The sequence below is a fragment of the Pollicipes pollicipes genome, unplaced genomic scaffold (assembly GCF_011947565.3).
Source record: "Pollicipes pollicipes isolate AB1234 unplaced genomic scaffold, Ppol_2.1 Scaffold_1600;HRSCAF=1878_pilon_pilon_pilon, whole genome shotgun sequence".
NCBI lineage: Eukaryota > Metazoa > Arthropoda > Thecostraca > Pollicipedomorpha > Pollicipedidae > Pollicipes > Pollicipes pollicipes.
The window spans coordinates 14232559-14252222 of record NW_023595962.1 but is presented as its reverse complement, the minus strand read 5'-3'; the positions used below and the strand labels follow the sequence as shown (position 1 = coordinate 14252222).

The window sequence follows — 19664 nt, the reverse complement described above, 5'->3', positions numbered from 1 at the left end:
GCGTCAATGCAGTTTGTAATACAGATAATAAACAGAGCTATGGTATCCCGCCGCCTGTTTGCTATGCCACCTGTATGTGTGCTCAGCTGCCTGTCCCGTCACAAACACCTCCGCTGGCCATTACCCGATGTGTTTGAATCGTGCCCAGCTGCGCCGATCTGACAGCCGCTGTTCTTGTTTCACAGGTGAGTTCGGGCTCCCCTGGCACACGGGCGCTCAAGGTAAAGGCATTCCTGACGGACAGGCGTCAGCCGACACCCTGACAGCCGCCGTTGTGAGCTCTGCTGGAGGGCAGTCGGCCCGGCCAGCGCCGACTGGGGCCCGGCCTGGCCACCGTCGAACACGGCTGGGCCCGGCCAGCGCCGACTACGGCCCGGCCTGGCCACCGCAGAACACGGCCCGGCCATCGCCGAACATGACCGGCCTGGCCACTGCCGAACACGGCCGGCCGGGCAGCCAAGGCGGAGAACTGGCGCTGCTCTGGAGGGGGGAGGGGGAGGGGGCCGGCGCTGCTCCGGCTGGGACTGACGCTGTTCTGGAGCGGGGTTGGCCCCTCTCCTGGGGGGTGCGCGGCTGCACCACCCCTGCACCACCTGCGGCCGTACCACCCCACAGGAGGTACTGGTTGGGCGGTGTAGCAATGCCTTCGCATGCGGCCGTGGGGAGGACGGGAGTCGAATTTAGGGCTCCCGCGTCGAGGCTAGCTCGAGATAAACAGACACCTGAATGCGTACGCTAAGTGTCATTTCTATAGACTTAAAGTTTGTATAAGTTAGATCCGGACGTTTGGCGAGCTGGGTTCCCGCGATCAGCGATCTCGCTAAGCAGGCCATGTTACGTGAACTCGACCTCACCGTCCGACCGCAAATCTCCGTGTCAACTGTCACATTTTGCGGCGAAAGCTTAACGTGTCGCAATGCTCGGCACGGCTGGTGCTGCGCTCTGACGTCACCTGACCTTTAGCGCGACCGTTGCCGTAGGCCGCGCGCCATGCAGGTCAAGGGCAAATAGCGAGCGTCATGTGACTCGTGCCTACCTCGCCACAGGCGGGTGAATCGGAAGGGAGGCGCTCGGACCAGCTGCGATGTCAGGACGGGCTCAGTTTTGGGAAAAACGGGGATAATGTGAATTGGAACAAGGTCTATCGGCAGTGGGATCTGGGCCTGACAGTCCGGAAGGTGGTGGTAGACTCGGCCCCAGCCTGACCTCGGCACTCAGGCAGCATAAGGGTAGCACTCAAGGTACTGAGGGCAGTATAAAGGCAGCACTGAGGGTACTCAGAGGAGCATAAGGGCAGCATTTCGGGCACTCAGGACAGCATAAGTAGAGCACTCAGTGCATTCGGGGCAGCATAATGACAGCACGCAGGGCACTCAGGGTAGGATAACGGTAGCTTTGAGGGTACTCAGGGCAGCATAAGAGCAGCACTCAGGGCAGTCGGGGCAGCATGAAAGCAACACTCAGGCCACTCAGGCCAGCACGAGTGGCCCAAGCGACGATTGCGGCAAGAGCCGATGCCCGGCCTTGTCTCGCCTTGTCCCTGCAGGTCTGAAGAGTTTTCCTTTTTCTGGACGTCCGTTTTCTACCGGCGTATCTTCTCCCTGGTCACGGTACCTGGAGCCTCTTCTCGTGGCGTGCCGAAAGTCAGGGCCACGAAATTCGAAAGCGGGCGGCCCGCCACGACGCAGGATGGATGGACGAGCAGAGAAAAACTCTCGCGGAGTCTGGTCGTCGCTTTGCCTTCACGCCTCTCCGTGGACCTCTTGCAGCAGACAGCCGATGGGGCCGGGGAGGGGGCGATCACGCCGTTCAGTGTGCGCCACAGTTGGCCGCCTCTTCTGTGTGGGTGGCGGTGCGCCCTGGTCCGTGCGCAGGGTGAGCTGGCGGTCGTGACCCGTTCCAGCGCCGGTCCTGGCGTCTTCACCACCTGAGCCTCTCAGCTGGCAGCCGCTCCCCACGCCGTCCTTCGTGTTCGGCCGGCGGAGAGAGGCAGGGAGAAGCGGGCAGAGGTGGTGAGAGACGGGGAGAGGCAGGGAGAGATCTGAAAAGGCGGTGAGAGGCGCATGGTACGCGCCCCATGCCGGCAAGACAGCTGTTGGGGTCGAACTGAGCTGGCCCGATGGCTCCGTTTAGACAGTTGGTATTGTGGCCGTTCAGCCTCGCTCGATGAGCGCGGAGGCATTCGTCGGCACAGTCCCCAAGTCGTGATGAAGACCGTGGACACCAGCAAGCGCCTCGTGTGTGCTGGCTGGTGTCAAAGATAAAGACCAAGGCGCTTGGCTCGAAACTTCCGAAACCCCGGTCATCTTCCGTCTCGTCGCCTGACCTGGGAGTCTGCATCTTCTCCCGACTTGAGAATCTGCGCCGTCGCCTGACCTGGGAGTCTGCGCCGTCGCCCGACCTGGGAGTGCCTCCTGACCTGGGAGTCCGCACCGTCTCCTGACATGGGAGTGCCTCCTGACCTGGGAGTCTGTGCCGTCTCCCGACCTGGGAGTCCGCACCGTCTCCTGAACTGAGAGTGTCTCCTGACCTGGGAGTCCGCGCCGTCTCCTGACCTGACCTGGGAGGCGGCCAGCCTGCCGGACGCCCAGCGAGGGGCGCAGGTGGCCGTTGCCAGGCGGCGGACCGGGATTGTCCCAGTGGCGACCTCGGCGACCTTGGACACAGGCTGCAGCGGCCGGCCCACTCCCGCATGGCCGGTGCTCGCGCTCTCGTGGAGGCTCACCAGCGCTCTGGACAGCAGATGGCGACCAGCGCGCATCAGCTGGCGAGCGATCTGGAATGATGGCGGTGTCGTTGAGAAGGCGCAGGTCGTCTCGGCGCGCTGCAGAGCAGCTTCGTGGCCGCTCGAGGAGCCCTTCAGTGAGCCGCAAATTCCTCCATGGTTGAATGGCTCAGTGGAAGACACGCCTCAGGCAAAGAGCAAGTAACCTCCAAGCACACGAATGTTCTTTGATGGAACCCATGCGGAATTCACCAAACAAACCCAAAGCAGAACACACTTATTAAAGCAATTGCGGCCCTCACCTCGCGGGTGCTGATTCATGTTCTCTGCCTGATAACCTCGGGTACACTACAGAAGCTGCTTGCTGAATCGTCTGCTCGCTTAAACACCCACGATGTTGTTGTTAACTCACCAATTCTAAGCCTTGGCACGAGTGATAACGCCCGGTGTAATGGACACGTACCCAAGCATCAATTGCCACCACCTAGTATGGCGCTTGTAATCTCACGGCGATCGCAAGCACAGTGCTGCACTGGGGCCGAGCGGCGGCGTGCCAGCGATTGGCGGGGCAATGCTCGCGGGAGCACTCTGGCGCGTTCCGCGAACATCGCGCCCGGGCGGCTGCCGCCGCTGTTCGGCGCTGGTCTGGCACGCTATCTGATACAGCAGAATCCGGGTGGTGCGAATTTGTCTCGGCCGCTACATCGCTGCATACGCTCACCCGGGAGATGCCTGGGACCCGGCTGGCGAGCCGGCCATGCAGCACGACTCGATGCTGCATATGCTGGGCAGAAATGGGACGTCGAGGAAGCGTGCTATATGGGGGCGTCGTGGAGGCTGGCAGGTGGTGACGTGGGCAGATAGGGATCGCAGAACGACAACATTATAATACTGGCGGTGTGACGTTGCGCTGCAGTGAGACATGAATTCGCTGTCATTTTGCCCATGACACTCCGTTTGCTTCCCGCGCATCCCATGCAGTGTAAATGCACCAGTGTAGCTCGCCTCCTCCATCCTGATGGGCACCAGAACGTTTTTCGGTGAGCACGTGCACGACAAACACAGCTGTTCGACAGCTGGTACCCGGGCCCAGCGCTGGCCCGCGCCGCCGGTGCCCGCCCAGCGCTGTCCGGCGCCGTCGCCAGGCCGGGGGCCGCGCTCGGGTCGGTCCAGGCGTCGCCCCGCCATTACCCCGCGTCTAGCGAGGTGTGGCGGCCGGGCCACGCTCGGGCCGGCCAGAGACAATAGAGATGCGACCTGGATAGGTCGCGCGCCGTGCGATGGCGGCCGCTGATAGCCGGTCGGCGCGGGTCTCGTGCCGTCCCAGGCATTCCTCTCGCGCGCCGCGCCGGCCGCCGCCGACGGCCACACTTTCTCCCGGCGCGGTACGTGTGTGCGACGAGGACAGCCAGCCACGCTCAGGCGCGGTACGTGTGTGTGACGAGGACAGCCAGCCGCGCTCATGCGCGGTACGTGTGTGTGATGAGGACAGCCAGCCACGCTCAGGCGCGGTACGTGTGTGTGACGAGGACAGCCAGCCGCGCTCAGGCGCGGTACGTGTGTGTGATGAGGACAGCCAGCCACGCTCAGGCGCGGTACGTGTGTGTGACGAGGTCGGCCAGCCGCCCTCAGGCGCGGTACGTGTGTGTGACGAGGTCAGCCAGCCGCCCTCAGGCGCGGTACGTGTGTGTGTGACGAGGTCGGCCAGCCGCCCTCAGGCGGTCTGGTCTGTGAGTGTGTGTGCGTGAGGGGGCGGGGCGGCCAGCTGCGGTCGGAGGACCCGTCGGCTGCCGGCCTTCTATGCACGGTTTAACAGCCAGACACGGCTGCTGGCCTGCGCTGGCCTGTGCGGGCTTCTGTCTCGCAGCCAAGACGTCTTATCGCCGCCTGTCCTAAAGGCGATTGCACGCTGCTGCACTGTCTGAGCGGCGACCTTTCTGGTTTTAGGCATAAGATGGTTTAACTGCGTCGGAAAAAAGCACGCCATAGCTCACGCTGTGCCCGGTAGCCACGGTGCGCCTGTCATCACGAGCGCACGCGTCACAGTTCAGTAACGTGCGGTTAACATGAAATGGTGTTAGCATGTGGCAACGGCTGAGATATTTAGTTAACCGTGCGTGCGAAGCGGAAAAATTGCCGGAAAACGCCTCTAAGCGGCCCGTTTGTCCTACTCATCCGCGTTTAGTCCTATGGGATTACACGTGTATTTTACGGCACTGGACAACACCCCCACGCATCATCCTCGCATTTCAACACCATTTATGTGCCTTACATATGCTTATCACGCTACTGGCACCATACAGACTCAAGAGGGCAGTTTTCAATGTATATAAATCACATTGGCGTATGCTTAGTGTGTCTGACCATAGCAGACCAGCAAGGCATCCCGAAAGGTGTGGAACTTGTATAAAATGACAGGATTCGATGCAGTCAACTATTGTCATGCAGGCAGTCATGCTATTACAAAAGTCATGCAACTATTGCCATGCAGGCGGTCATGCTATTACAAAAGTCATGCAACTTTTGTCATGCAGACAGTCATGCTATTAAAGTCATGCAACTGCTGTCATGCAGGCAGTCATGCCATTAAAAAGTCATGCAGCTACTGTCATGTTATGTCATGTCATGCAGGCGACGCCAAAGCGTAAGCTAATAAGCCAGACGCCTTCGGGGCTCACGGAATTGGTTTGATTAATGAGTTAGAAATTTTGAGCTTTTAGCTTGGCGAGCAGTTTTTCCTATGAAGTGTTCGCGCACCAGTTGATAGTTAAGCATCGCTTGAAGATTTGCTGGATGTTGGTCTGGCCGGGCTTGTGACTTGTAGTTCACTTGTATATATATATATATATATATATATATATATATATATATATATATATGCATAACATATTTATTTTTCATCATTTAGTTCATAAACGCAAAAAGCAAGTCCTTTGTGTGAATATTGGTCATAGTAAACTGAACAACACGCCTATGCTACTACCATGACGAAGTATCCGGCGGCTTATGCCATAACACGGATAGACGTGTCCGTCCTAAGCGTTAAAGGTGACCATTCTAAACGCTGAGCAACTCTTTATCCGTTATAAGCGTCAAAAGTGGCCCTTCTAAACGCAGAACAGCTCTCGACCCCGTAAACTGATAACCCAGTGAGGTGTAGGTCGATGTGGAGGATAGAGTGGCCTAAACTTGGCACTGGTCTCCATGCAGTGGTGACCTTTGACTACTGCCTGGCGCTCATCACTCGCAGCTTATTACCCTGTGAGGGATGTTGTGACGCTAGATAGAGCATGGAGACGTCTCATCATTGACACTTAATCTAAAAGGGCCTTCTTTGGCTGCTGCGTAGAAACGGTGAAGGGAATGTCAGCATCGGTGAAAGGGAGGGGTGCCATCACGGAATCAGCATGATTTTGATAGGCAGTTAGAAAGGGCCCATTGATGGGGACCAGCTATAATTGGACCCATTTATAGAGTACAGTATCACACAGCACAAACTTTTGTGACGAGGTTATGATGGTGTTTTGTGATTTTAGAGCGTAACTTTTTGGTTCTTTGATGTATGGTTGGCTTTTCTAATATTTTATGTGTGACGGGCCTTCGTGTCCATGTGTCTCCTACTCGCCTAGGGGCATAGCCGTCGGCGCTTTAGATTCGCCCTGACCTTTGACTTGTGTTACATGCGGACGCCAGCTAGCCACCTCCGCTTGACCACAGTGTCGCGGATTGCTGGCGAATACACGCACGCCGCGAGTTTTGCCAGCCTCAAAAGCAACAGCTTGATATATATATATATATATATATATATATATATATATATATATATGTATGTATATATATATATATATATCCCGAGAGAAAGAGAGAGAGAGAGAGAGAGAGAGAGAGAGAGAGAGAGAGAGAGAGAGAGAGAAGAGAGAGAGAGAGAGAGAGAGAGAGAGAGAGAGAGAGAGAGAGAGAGAGAGAGAGAGAGAGAGAGAGAGAGAGAGAGAGAGAGAGAGGGAGAGAGGGAGGGGGCGATCCAGGACCTTCTACTCCACAAAATATTGCGTATGTACCGCGGAGCCAACACGTACTTTTGGGGATCCAAGAAAGGTCAAAATCAGGGATCGGACGCTAATTCATACAGCGGCACCAACATCATCGCAGCCAACATTTGTCCGACGCTCTATGGCGCTTTATTCAACGTTTCTGATGAAATGCGAGTCGGGATTCTGCGCTGCCACACACACCTGCTCCTGCAGATACTTCTGCCGATATGGTTTGACCTCTAAAATACGGTTCCGAACCTCCAAACAGTGGGCTCCTTCGGAGCGGTTCAGCCAAAGCCTAGTTCGACGTCCGCGCTGCGGGTGCGAGCTAACGGCTTAAGCTGTAGACACGGCGAGCGATGGCTCATTTACACACCGCGCAGTCGACTGAGCAGAATAATGCGCCGCGGCGGCCCAGCGACGCTTATGGAGATCCCGGCCGGACAGAGACCTTGGCCGCCCGCCTCGGCCGGCGGCGCCAGCTGGCGTCCTCCCGGTGCCTCGGCGTCCCTTCCTCCCGCCTGGGGAGGCGGACGACCTCGGCCGGCGAGGAGCAGGCGAGTCCTCGCCGGCCCGTCCTCCCGAGCGAGCGTCGGCGTCCGAGTCGGCGGCACGGCTGGTCACAGCCCGGCTGCGGTGCCAGCTGGGGGAGGCGCGGCAAGCGGGGGTGTTTGTTTCTCAGCTGTCCGTGCCGTGTTGCTCCACCGTCCGTTGCCACCCGTCGTGCGCGGACGGCCGCTGGTGGTGCGGCGAGCGCCGATGCGCTTACGAATGGCGAACCCCCGCTGCTGACAGCAGTCGCGAAGGACGCGGCTGCTTCGTCGCGTGAGCGGTGTTTAAGTTCGGATCACTTCTGGGTCTCCTCTGCTGGCGCTTCGAGACACAAATGGTGCCAGCGGGCTCGGAGGGCCCCCAGAAACAGCGGCCTCTATGATCACCTTGACCGGGCCGGCGCTGTTTTGGCTTTGCCAGACGGCCGACCAATGCCTAAACAGCCAGTTCGGGCGTATCCGGGTCGGGCGCCGGTGGTGACATCTATTGTAAACCCCACCAGCTAAGGTAAATATTTAACCGTCTCAAAGGCGGGCGGGTAGCTTTATTGGTCTGATTTTTGTTCTGGCGGCAAAGAGCAGCCTAAAATCAGCGAAACCATTTGTCTATAGTTACAGTTCAGAATAAAAGGTGAATCCCATCAGTGCGTCACCTGAGACGAAATTGGTCGGCAATTTCTTGTCTGCCTTAAGCTGAGATTTTTTGGACAGACAGCTTTTTCATATACCTTTTTGCTTTTTTGCCCTTTTATCCTTTGCATTTCATCTTTTTTTAAATATGCCTTTTTTGAATTCTAATTGCTGTTTTCCGGCTTACTTTTTACAATCCCGCTCACTTGGCATTGGTATCCTGGGAACGGCAACATTATGGGGTCGTAGGAATTCATCAGGTCCCGAAAACGTATCAGGCATGTGATGAAACACGTACGCCTGCTGTCTTAAGGATCAAAATAAAGTTGATCCCCCTATAAAAATAGCACACATCCAGGAAGCTTTCAAAGCATTGCAATGTTAATGGAATCATCAAAACAAACATCCGAAAGCCAGTCAGTGGTGATGACTAATTGCGTGCACTTATGGATTGGACGGTAACTTACTCAATAGGCTTCAGCTTGTCACCCGTCTTTGCGCTGTGCGATTCGCCGTTTTCGGATGCGCTAGTTCTACGCCATTTTATTTTTGATGGGTGGCGCTCTCTGCAGCACTTCGAAGCCCGGGCGTCAAACTCCTCAACAGGTCGCACGCATCCGATCAGCTGGAACAATGTCACGTGGTGCTCTCCCACCGTGACCTCGCACTTCCTGTTGAACCCACGTGCCGTAGTAAAACCACTAGTCAACCCTCTCTCCGCGATTGACGGATTCCGTTATACCCGTCGACGTACAGTAAACTCCCGCCGGCCGCCATCATCAAATGGGCAGCGACGCATCTCAAACAACTGCCAGTGGCGGATCCAGGGCGGCCCCTAAACATGCTCAGTCCGTTGCGGCGGGCGCTGGACGGTAACGACAGCGCCTGAGCATATTTCGAATGACAGCCAAATAGCAAACCCGGGTGCTGCGGTTGCTTTCCTGCAGCCTGACATCAGCGTGTGCGGACAGCCTCCACGGCGGCTCCGTCGTCGGAGGTCCCCTTCCCCCCGGCCGCTGGAGCTGAGCTCGCGCCTGGCGACAAGGGCCGAGCGGCGGCGATTGGAACGCCATCTGCCGCCGACCGCCGCGTCCCGCCGCGGGCGATAATATTTACCGGGGTCGCCGACGCCGCGGCGCCGTCCGCTGCTCTGTTTACCCGGCCGGCGCGGCGGCCCGGGAGCAGCCCGAGGCGGCGCCGGCGACCCCTGGAGGTCAGCCGACCGGCGCCGCCCCGGCATGACGGGGGAGGGGGAGGCGAGTCGGTGCTGGGTGTATTGCTTTCTTTCTCCATACTCTGGATTTAACCCATCTCTCCCCATTGGAAATATGTTCCACTCGCCTTTGCTCTACCACGATTGTTCTACCACTCTTGCTCTAACACTATTCCTCTGCCACTCTTGCTCTACCACTCTTTCTCTGGTCCCTGCCTTCGTGTTGCTTCTGTCTTTACATTGGCCATTGACCCTTTTAACATACCTCCTCGAATTTCTCGCCATGGTATTTGGTCCAAACCACAGCCTACGGCTTATAATTAAACAAAAAATATATGCATGTACCTCCCTCCGTTTACATCTTGTAGTCCTCACCCTAGAGCTATAAATAGCTCGGATCACTCCAGCATGTCAGCGCGGGGGACCAGCCCATTCACCCTTATCCACCCCGCCCCCGGACTATTTATATCCCGTGGTGTCGAACGATGGCATGCGTTTAGGCAGAAAGTCACCAGGCGATGGCATGCGTTTGGGCAGAAAGTCACCAGGCGATGGCATGATCCCAGTGCGCGCCTCGCGAGCTAGCGTTGACCGGCCGCCGCTTGCGTTCGCGTCCCGCTGTGTGACGACTCGGGCCTGACCTCTCGGTCAGGCCCCGAGGCGTCTGGCCGGCCGGTCTCGGCTCACCTGTGACGCAGCGGGGCAGCAGACAGGCTCCGCCGGCGCGCCGCGCAGGCCGGCGGCAGCCAGACTGCCGGGTGCGGCTGCCAGCCGGCCGCCAATCTCTCGGTAATCGAGCAAGTCGCCCCCGAGCCGCTGACTCAGCCGGCGGTGGCCCGCCCTCCCCCCGCCCGTCTCCCCGGCTGGAGGGGGCGGTGACCGGACCGTGACCGCGGGATGGCCCGGGCCGGGACAGTAGCGTTTCTGGTGGCGGTGGCGGCGGTCTAGCTCTGTTGTTTCAGGTGCGCTGCGGCGCGACGGGTGCCGGATTATCGGATGACGCGTCGGCTGTTGATTTGCCGCAGGCCGTGCCAAGAGCCCGCGGGCTCCGACAGGTTGGCGAGGCAGCGCCGACGCCGCCAAACGATGCCTGGCGCCGCTTTTGCCTCCGCGGACGGCCCTGGAGCCGCCTCTGCGCGGACCCCGGCCCTAGGATTGCCGGCGGCTAGCCGTTCAGCATCCTCATACCTGGCGCCGCTTAGGTAGCTGGCCCAGTAGTTGTGCTCCATTGGCGCCGTTTGGCTGGCAGGAGAGACGCCCTGATGACCGCCACCACTGGTTACTTCTGGAACTCGCCAGGACACTGCCCAAACCAGCCGGAGCTCTCACTGGTCAGATGGTCAAAGGTCAGAAATTAGAGGCCAGATGTTCGTGGTCAGAGGTCAGAGGTTGGCCATCATAGGTCACAGGTCAGAGGTTGATGGTCATAGTTCAGAGGTGAGAGATCAGATATCCTAGGTCAGAGGAAAGAGGTTCTAGGTCAGAGGTCAGATGTTCTGAGGACAGAGGTCAGACGGTCCTAGGTCAGATGCCGATCTGCGGGTAGGCGCAGCTGCCGGGCTCAACGTTCGCCGCCTGCCGATTTGACCTGAGGTGGGCGGAGGCATAGCTGACGGCGGAGACCTTCCCGCTCACAAAACACGCCGTTAATGGTGAGGGCGCACCACGCTCACCGCCGCCTGTCGATCGTCGCGATTAGGTCTCCCGGCGTCTCTTTGGTGGAGAACGCACAGAATCGCCGAGCATTCCGCCGCGCGTCGCCTTCGTGTCTGAGAGAGCGCCGTGAAGGCCCGCCGTCCGGTGTCTGGACGGGCCCCGCAGATACGGAGCGGCGCTGGTCGGGCGCGCGGCGCTCTCTTCTCATGACCGCGTCTCGTGACCGCCGACCCAGCGTCCAGCCTCATCGTGAACTTCGTTCGCCGCGCGACGGCGGTCAGAGCGGTCGGCAAGTGAATGCGGCCTCTTTTCTCAGCGAGAGGAAGTTAGCATGTGTGCTCTGTGAGCACGCTCTCCAGCCGGCTGCGGCGCGCCCACCACAGCGCCGCTTCAGGTTGGACTGTGTTCAACTGGGAGACAGACCACGCCCGGCTCGCCAGTTTGCTGCTGGAGGCAGGGGCACACGCGGCGAGCAGGGCCTGACAGTTGTGGGGGGACTTGTGCACGTTCAGCCAGCGCCAGGGACGGGCGAGCTGACCGGTAGAGCCGGGACGACGTCCGGTGGCGCCGCCAAGCCCCACTCGGGTGACATCTGTCGGGCGCTGACGGAACTACGCGTCAGGTGTGGGATATTATTACGCGTCGGGTCTGGCTGCGGCGCAGAAGCGGCGAAACATGGAGCGATAAACAGCGCGCCTGCGTCTGACGATGGCAACGGGTCCTTGACCGGATCCGGATGCATGACCGGATCCGGATCCATAGTCGGATCCGGATACTGACTGGATCTCACCGTGGCATTCAGCCCTGAGCTACGATTTCTCCTGAGAAGCTGAGACAGTATTTAAATTTCGTAGGAAGCCAAGTGCATTACAAAAATATCGTGCTGGGACACCGGCATGTTGATGTGATGGGGAGGAGCGGGAAAACGCCACAACAACCTGCTTGGGAGGCGGTATTTTTTAGTGTACCGGGCCGTATCACGTGTCTCTCTGGCCCTGGGGCCTAAATTACCGATCTCCCTGCATCCTTGTCTCGAATTATTCGCCTCGCCCACACACCTCACTTACAAGTGCGCCTCTTCTCTGATTCGTATCCCTAAAATTCCCATCCCACCACACTCATCCGTGCAGCATTTATTTTTCACTCGCCTCCTACATTCCCTAGTGCTGTGTTCCCCGATCCCTCCGCGACTTCAGTTCGTTTAGTGCCTCTGATCACCACGTATGTTCTTTTCCTCATTCTCCACTTAACACGACTTTCCGTCCCGGGAGTGGCCGCCTCCCGGCCGAAGCTCAGTTCGGAGCCGTCGCCTCCCGGCCGAACTTCAGTTCGGAGCCGCCGCCTCCCTGCTGGACCTCAGTTCTGAGCCACCGCCTCCCTGCCGAACCTCAGCTCAGAGCCGCTGCCCTCCCACCGGACATCAGCTCGGAGTCGCCGCCTCCCTTCCGGCCTTAGCTCGGAGTCGCCGCCTCCCGGCCGAACCTCAGTTTGGAGCCGCCGCCTCCCGGCTGAACCTCAGTTCGGGATGGTATGGCCGTCGCTCCTCCGTCCCCAGACGTCACGGACGCGTGGCCGCAGTCGCCGAAGACGTCGCTGACCCGACTGCCGGACGGTCTGTCCCTCGGGGTGTCTGATCGCGGAGGGTGAGAGGGGGAGGGCTGCTGCCGCCGCTGTTCGGGGCCGGAGGCGTCAGGGACCACCAGGCGGCTGTGGTGTCCCGGCGTCCCGGGACAACAGGTCTTTCGGGAGCCCGGGGGCGCCAGCTGTCTGCGAAACGCCGGGATGGCCAGGAGGTACCGGTGAGAGTCGGAAAGCATCCGCCAGGGGCGCAGCCAGGATTTCCTTGGGGGAGGGGGGGAGTGAGAGTTGAGCTGAGCTCGGTGAGAACACATCTTATCGATGCCTTAATCGGCGAGAGCCTTTTGACTTTCCGTCGAAAGTAAAAAGGCTCTCGCCGGTGGAGAAACAAAAATACTTCTACGGTGGAGAAAAAAAACTTCTACGGTGGAGAAACAAAAATCCAGGCGTAATGTAGTGAGGCCGGGGGGGGGGGGGGGGAGCGTGGCGGTCTTCTTTGACTACGCTGTTGGCCTCCGCAAACGAATAAGGAGGGCGGCTGGCGAGCGCCTTTGGCGAGCTCTGGCCGACATGAGCGCCTGTGTGGCCGCGGGAGAGCGGGGTCCGCCTGCCTGGACAGCTGAAGAGGTTTCGTCCACGGTAGCGGGCCTCCCGCGGAGCGCTCGGGCTCCGCGGCGTCGGGAGCGAGCCTCTCGGGACCACGTACCGTGGGAGGGGAGGCGCAGCTCACGACCATCCGTCGGGGCTACTCTGGCGGTCGGAACATGGCCCACACTAATGCGGGGTGAAGACCAAAATACTTCTGACGGTCGGCATTAGGGAAAGTGATGGCGAATCGGAGCACGCTGACAGCGCTGATGAACCAATCACCTGACAGAGGAAATGATGGTGAGCCAATCACGTGATGGAGGAACTGACGATCAGCCAATCACTTGAAGGAGTAACTGAAACCCTTGCCGTTCGTTGGTAATATCCAGTTGTTAAGTCGCGCAATTCGAGGCGCTTCTATCTTCGTTCAGCAGAGCTCCATGCTGGTTTCGTTTCGCTCTGCTACTCTCAATTTCGGAGCCGGCGTAGGAAAGCGTAGTTCGCGGCAGCTCTGTGCGCACGTGTACAGCCCGCCACGCGCACATGGGTGCGTGGCCGGTGTACGTGTGTAACGCGTACGCATATGTGTTTGCGTGCGCGAACAGCTTGTTGTCAACAACAGCAAGCTGCTAACTAGTCATTGTCAATGACGGCAAGACAGACAATGTCGATGACAGTTTTTTGGCGCTTGCGGCCCGGCGATGCAAGAATGTTATATGCAATGATGCGAGAACGGCGATGCAAGAACGTCTCGATGTTATAGCCAGCCAGTGGTTGTCTTTGGCGCTCCCGATGAATCGAGGAACACCAACTTGAACGTTTTACGGGGAACTCTTCACTCAACACTGCCCGACTGGCATGGAACACGACGAAGACCCGCCGATCTGTGTACGGAAAGCAGCCAAATGGTCACGGGCCGTCACTGAATCTCACACGGGCGAGTGTAAACGCCGACCAACTCGCCAAGCCTGGCAACCCGTACGCCGAATCTTCGAGAAGCCATTAAACCGCCGTCACGTCCCTCAAACCGGGTGAGCCGAGCTCACCTTCGCCCTCTCTCTCTCTCTCTCTCGCTCTCTTCCTCTCGCCCGATCTTATCCTCGTCTGTCGCTCATCGGGGACAAAAACGGCGCGCGCGGCCGACCGGCACTGCCGGGTCGGCCCGGGCGGAGGCAGCTGCAGCCTTGTTTTGACATGGCCGGCGGGGGCCACGCCGCCAGCCGGGTAATTGGGCTGGCACGTGGGCTGGAGGTGGCTGGCCCCCCCGGGCCCGCCCAGCCCGGTCCGGCCGACGGCAGCGCCCGTCGCCGCCGCCTGGTGCCCGCCTGGGGAAACACCCGAGGCGGTCCCTGCGCGCGGTTGGCCCACTGCGGCGAGGTCCAGGCATGCCCGCTCCAGATGGGCCGACCTTTCTCCAGCCCTGGACGGCCGCTGCGACCTAGTGACCTCAGGTCACGAAAGTGATCTTCGGGGGAGGGGCACGATTTGACCGAGAGGGCCGTGCCCATTGCCGCGAGCACTTATCCACAATAGTGCTGCACTTATAGTGCTGCACAGGTGCTGTAGTGCTGCAGAGTACTTACAGTGCTGCACAGGTGCTGTAGTGCTGTAGTGCTGCAGAGCACTTATAGTGCTGCACAGGTGCTGTAGTGCTGTAGTGCTGCAGAGCACTTATAGTGCTGCACAGGTGTTGTAGTGCTGTAGTGCTGCAGAGCACTTATAGTGCTGCACAGGACGAGTTCACTTGAAGAAATGTTTTAGGCCCATCTCCTGGGGGGTGTCGCATAATTTTTCCCCTCCCCCCCCCCTCCCGCAGATGTCCGCAGGAATCTGACCTTGCAGCACATTAATTTAGAAACTTCCGGCCGTTGAGAGTTGGCACGTCTTTTGAGCATTATTTGGCATTCACATCATACCTGGCAAAGGCCGTTACTCACCGCTGTGCTGTTTTGCGTAGGATCGTGGAACCGGATGTATTTTTTGCGTGTCAATTCTCTTCAACGCGTAAGTGAAGGCTGGTGCGCTTTCGGTGTATCACTCATGTTTCTACAAATACCATTACCGTGAGTCCGCAAAAGGTTGTGACATGTTACATGCATAGCCCCTGCACGAGGTGTCGCGCAGCAAACTGAAGATATTCGTAGATATCTCAATAGCCTAAACGTAAAGTTAACTGGCCTCACGACGACTACCACGCTCCGGGCTGCATGGAGTGGATGCGCTGCCACTCATGCCACGCGCTGGAAGCTCGTGTGAGAGACGTTCTTCGTTTTTTGTTTGTTTGTCTTTTTCTCTTGTTGTTGTTTTCTTATCCGGGAGTTGTTTCGGATGCATGTATTTTTTGATATCGTCAGCCAAGTCTAATTTGGTTCCGCATTGCTGGTTGTTTTTCGTCACGATTTGTCTGAAGAATTGTTTTCTTGGAGTCTGCAAGCTATTTCTCCTTTGTTTATGCATGCATCCGAGTCAATCATAAGCCATCAATCTTCCACTTGCGAGTCATGGGGGAGTCGTTTGCCAAATCTAACGTACTCCTTCTCGCCACCGTCATAACAAGTCTTGTAATTAAATTTCACAATTTGTCTTACGAATTATCATTCTTCGGTCTTCGGCCCATTTCATCTTTGTTTTTGCATGCTCCTGAGTCAATCAAAACCTGCCATTCAAACTCATTTTAGTCATGTTAGAGTCGTTTGCCAAGTGAGAACTGCGCCTTATTCACGGTGCAACACCACCGACTCATATTTTGCCTATTTGTTGATTTTCCCGAGTCAGTGTTGTTAGAGTCAACATGGCTGAGTTCATTTATATTTACGCACCTGCGACCATGACTCTGACTCTCAGACGGAGTCCTGAGTCACACTTGGAGGCATCCCCACAGTGATCTTAGTTTTACTCAATATCAGGAAAAGCCAAATTTTAAGTGGGTTGATTATTTATTACCAATGTGACTCGATTTCAGTTTGGTTCATTTGTCTTCGCAATACTCTGTTTTCCCACGTAATTTTTGCTTTCATCTGACTGGCCACACAATGTACACCAACTCTCCCACTTTTTCCGAAATTTTGAAAGCGTCTATGCCTTTCCGAAGAGAGGTACAGGAAAAGCCTGTACGAATCGAACAATTACAAACCGGCAGGCATCGTTCCGTTTGCAAATGCCTGGATGCGCTGAAGAACACACAATACGTCCCCTCTGCGGCATGCATAGTTCGGAAAAGTCTCTCCCCAACGAGACGCCAGCCTGCGTGGTGGTGACGCGGTCGTGCGTGGGGGGGGGGGCACCCTCCCCCTCACCGTCACGTGGGTGGGTGTCTGGTGACTCTGCGCGCCTGGGGCCGGCCCGCTCGGGCGGCCTCCTCCTCGCCCCGACGGCCGTGTTTCAGCTCGTGCCGACCACCGGCGGCCAAGACAAACATGGCGGCGCCCATGTTGACGCAGCTAGCGCCGCGTTTGTCGCGGCCCATTGAGCGGCGGCCAGCGGCGCGGCGCCGGACTGGGGGGACCAGCGCTGGCGGCCGGCTCCAGCTCGGCCCGGCGCCGCCGCACCGGGGCCCAGTCACTGGTGTGCGGGGAGTCGAGCGTTCGTCGGTATCGGCACCGAGTTTTTGTTTTTCTGTGTCAAGCAGCAGAACAACAGGCGCAAATAACCTAGGCAGTTGACGCGCCCTTAAAAGTCAATAACTAATTAACTGACAGCGGAAGGGCTTCTGAAAGTGTCACAGCGATGTGTAATGCTAGGGCTAATGACAGTGAACAGTTTCCGGCGTTATTGTTATTATGTAGATCGCAATGAACCATGCCCTTTGACATTGTGTGTCACTAGCATTTTGTCATGCTCCGTACATTTGCACAAAAAACTGCTAACTTGTACTTAAGTGTGACTGCCTGCGCGGGCCGCGCTCGAGCATGACCTGACCTATGACCTCTGTGGGCTGCAGGTCGCTCCCCGCGCGTCGCCAAGATGAAAAATGTGAAGCTGCGTCCGAATCAGCGCCTGCGGCTCAAGTGCAACGCCCGAAGTCCGTCCCCTATGCGGATTTCGTGGTTCAAAGATGGCGTACCGATCAGAAGATCACGACGAGTACGCATCAAAAACAAAAAGTGAGTGTTCTGCCGGGAGGGAAGAGCGTTAGACGCCGGGTAACGTGTGTTGCCGCCGAAATGAAGGACACGTAATAAAAGCGCTGTTTCAAATGCATTTCAACTTGCAAGTGGTTCCGTACATTGTGGTTTTCATCGTGCTGTCACCAAGTGTAAGTGAGTTGCAAGCAGTGGCTCTAATAGGCTCGGACCAGCGATAGATCGAGGCTTTTAAGACACTGCTTTAAATGCACTCTATTCGCAATGCGTGTACTTGAAAATGTAGCAAAAGTCGGGAGACTACTCTCCGTCCTTCCACCCGACGCGGCGGTGCCGAAGCCCCTAGCGACAGCATAGTCCAATCCCGTGTTATAATGTTTGCACCATATTCTGTAAATAACGGACCTGTCAAAAACCGGGGCTGAAAGCTGGCACTTCGTCGAGTCTGGGGAAACTTGCGCCGGAGATTATGAACAGGCTGACGTTTTGACGTTTGGGTAATAGATGGCAGGGCTGATTTTGATTAGCCCAGATGAGAAAATGTGGCCAAAGATGCTCGTACCGCTGAGAAGCATTCTGAAGCTGATCGAAAAGTGGAGTGACGGCTTCCGGCGGAGGCGCCTGCCAGCGCGGGGGGAGGGGATGCTCTGGGGGTTGAGGTCAAGGTGCACCTGGGGTGCGGACGCTGCGGTGAGCGACGATGCCAGGAGATAGATGAGGCACGTCCTGGCAGCGGAATCAGCGGCGGGTTTTTTGTGATAGTTCACTGAAGGCTGAATGCTGCATGAGCCGGGACTTATTTGCGTGGGAAGAGGTCACCTCCAATCACGTTATAAGTTTGCACCTGTTCCAGTCCACTGGTGCGACGGCGTGCGTGTGTATGTCAAACGTTGTGGCGGCAAAACTCGACAAATGTTGATGGCATACGATGAACATTTATGACGAATGTTTATGGCGTTTTATGTCGTGAGATGGGTTGTCATAGCGTCACTTAGGTGATTCACTTAGCGCCACTTAGGTGATAGCGTCACATAGGTGATTTTATGCCGGGGTGACGTGTGAAGTGAGACCATGCTGCGGTGACGTATGATGGGATATCGGGCTTTAATGTGTGATGCGATATTGGGATCCGACAAACCTGATGTCGAATCGTGCTCTGGTGTTGCCTATTGTGATAGTCTTCAGTGATGACGTGTGATGTCGTGATGCTGGACTGATGAGCGATCACATAATTTTCTGCGAATTTGTTTCAGGCACTATTGTGTCAGGATGACGTACGATGTTGTGACGTTGTGTTGTGGTGGCACATGATGTGGCGGCATGGTGTCACGATGGGGTCTGATGTGGCGACATTGTGCCATGATGACGTCTGGTCTGGCAACATTGTGCCATGATGACGTCTGGTCTGGCAACATTGTGCCATGATGACGTCTGGTCTGGCAACATTGTGTCATGATGACGTCTGGTCTGGCAACATTGTGCCATGATGACGTCTGGTCTGGCAACATTGTGCCATGATGACGTCTGGTCTGGCAACATTGTGCCATGATGACGTCTGGTCTGGCAACATTGTGCCATGATGACGTCTGGTCTGGCAACATTGTGCCATGATGACGTCTGGTCTGGCAACATTGTGCCATGATGACGTCTGGTCTGGCAACATTGTGCCATGATGACGTCTGGTCTGGCAACATTGTGTCATGATGACGTCTGATCTGGCAACATTGTGTCACGATGACATCTGATCTGGCAACATTGGGTCATGATGACGTCTTATGTGACGACATTATGTCTTGATTCTGATGCCTGATGTGGCGACATTGTGTTATGATGACGTCTGATTCGGCGGCATTGTGTCATGGTGACGTCTAGCCTCACTATGTTGATCGTGACCTGTGGCGACGTCTAGCATCGGGATGTTGCTCACCATAACACAACGTGATGTGTGACGTCATGACGTCATGGCATGCCCTCGCTGACGTGGCGCGCTCTCTCGCTCCCCGCAGGCGGAAGAGGCTGATGCGTTCGACACTCATCATCCGGCGCGCCACAGAGAGTGACGTCGGAGAGTACGTGTGTCGGGCCAAAAACAAGGACGGCTCACGCAGCCAGAAGTCTCGCGTCACCATGCCGAACCGACCCTGTGAGTGCAGCGCCTCTGGCGGCAGGGTCGCGTCACGTCACGTCACGTCACGGTCGCGTCTGGTGCCGCCAGTTCGGGCCGAGCGCCCGCGCCGGGCCGCGCCGCCGTCATGCAGCTGCTAGAGAGAGGGTGCTGATCACTGCAATGCTCAGAATGGTTGAGTGCGGTTTGGGAATGCTGGCTGGCAGTGAAACTGCCTCTGTTGTTTCTAAAACGGAGATTAAAATACCGGTGATTTTCGTCTCATTAGCTTGGGCGTTTGTTTCTTATGCTGAACGTCCATTGCTTTCAATAAAATTATTTGGGTATTTTATGCTTGTATTGCCGCCAAACATCGCCATTCATTTTCTCAGCATGTCATCCAAGCTTTAAATTTCGCCACGCCCATAACCCGACTGAATTGCCATAGTTGTGAACTTTTCCCGTTCCAATGCGACCACCGCAGCTGTAGTCTCCCATGACGATCA

General features: G+C 57.0%; 1 protein-coding gene across 1 annotated transcript in view; it reads left to right on the top strand.

The window, feature by feature from the left end:
• The window catches only part of LOC119106456 (pro-neuregulin-2, membrane-bound isoform-like), a 71021-nt gene extending 51702 nt beyond the window's left edge, over nt 1-19319 (top strand). The window contains exons 3-5 of the mRNA XM_037230138.1: nt 16913-17075; nt 19061-19197; nt 19270-19319. Coding sequence (XP_037086033.1) covers nt 16913-17075; nt 19061-19197; nt 19270-19319 — 350 coding nt within the window. The remainder of the gene's footprint in view (nt 1-16912; nt 17076-19060; nt 19198-19269) is intronic.
• Nucleotides 19320-19664: the final 345 nt, after the last annotated feature.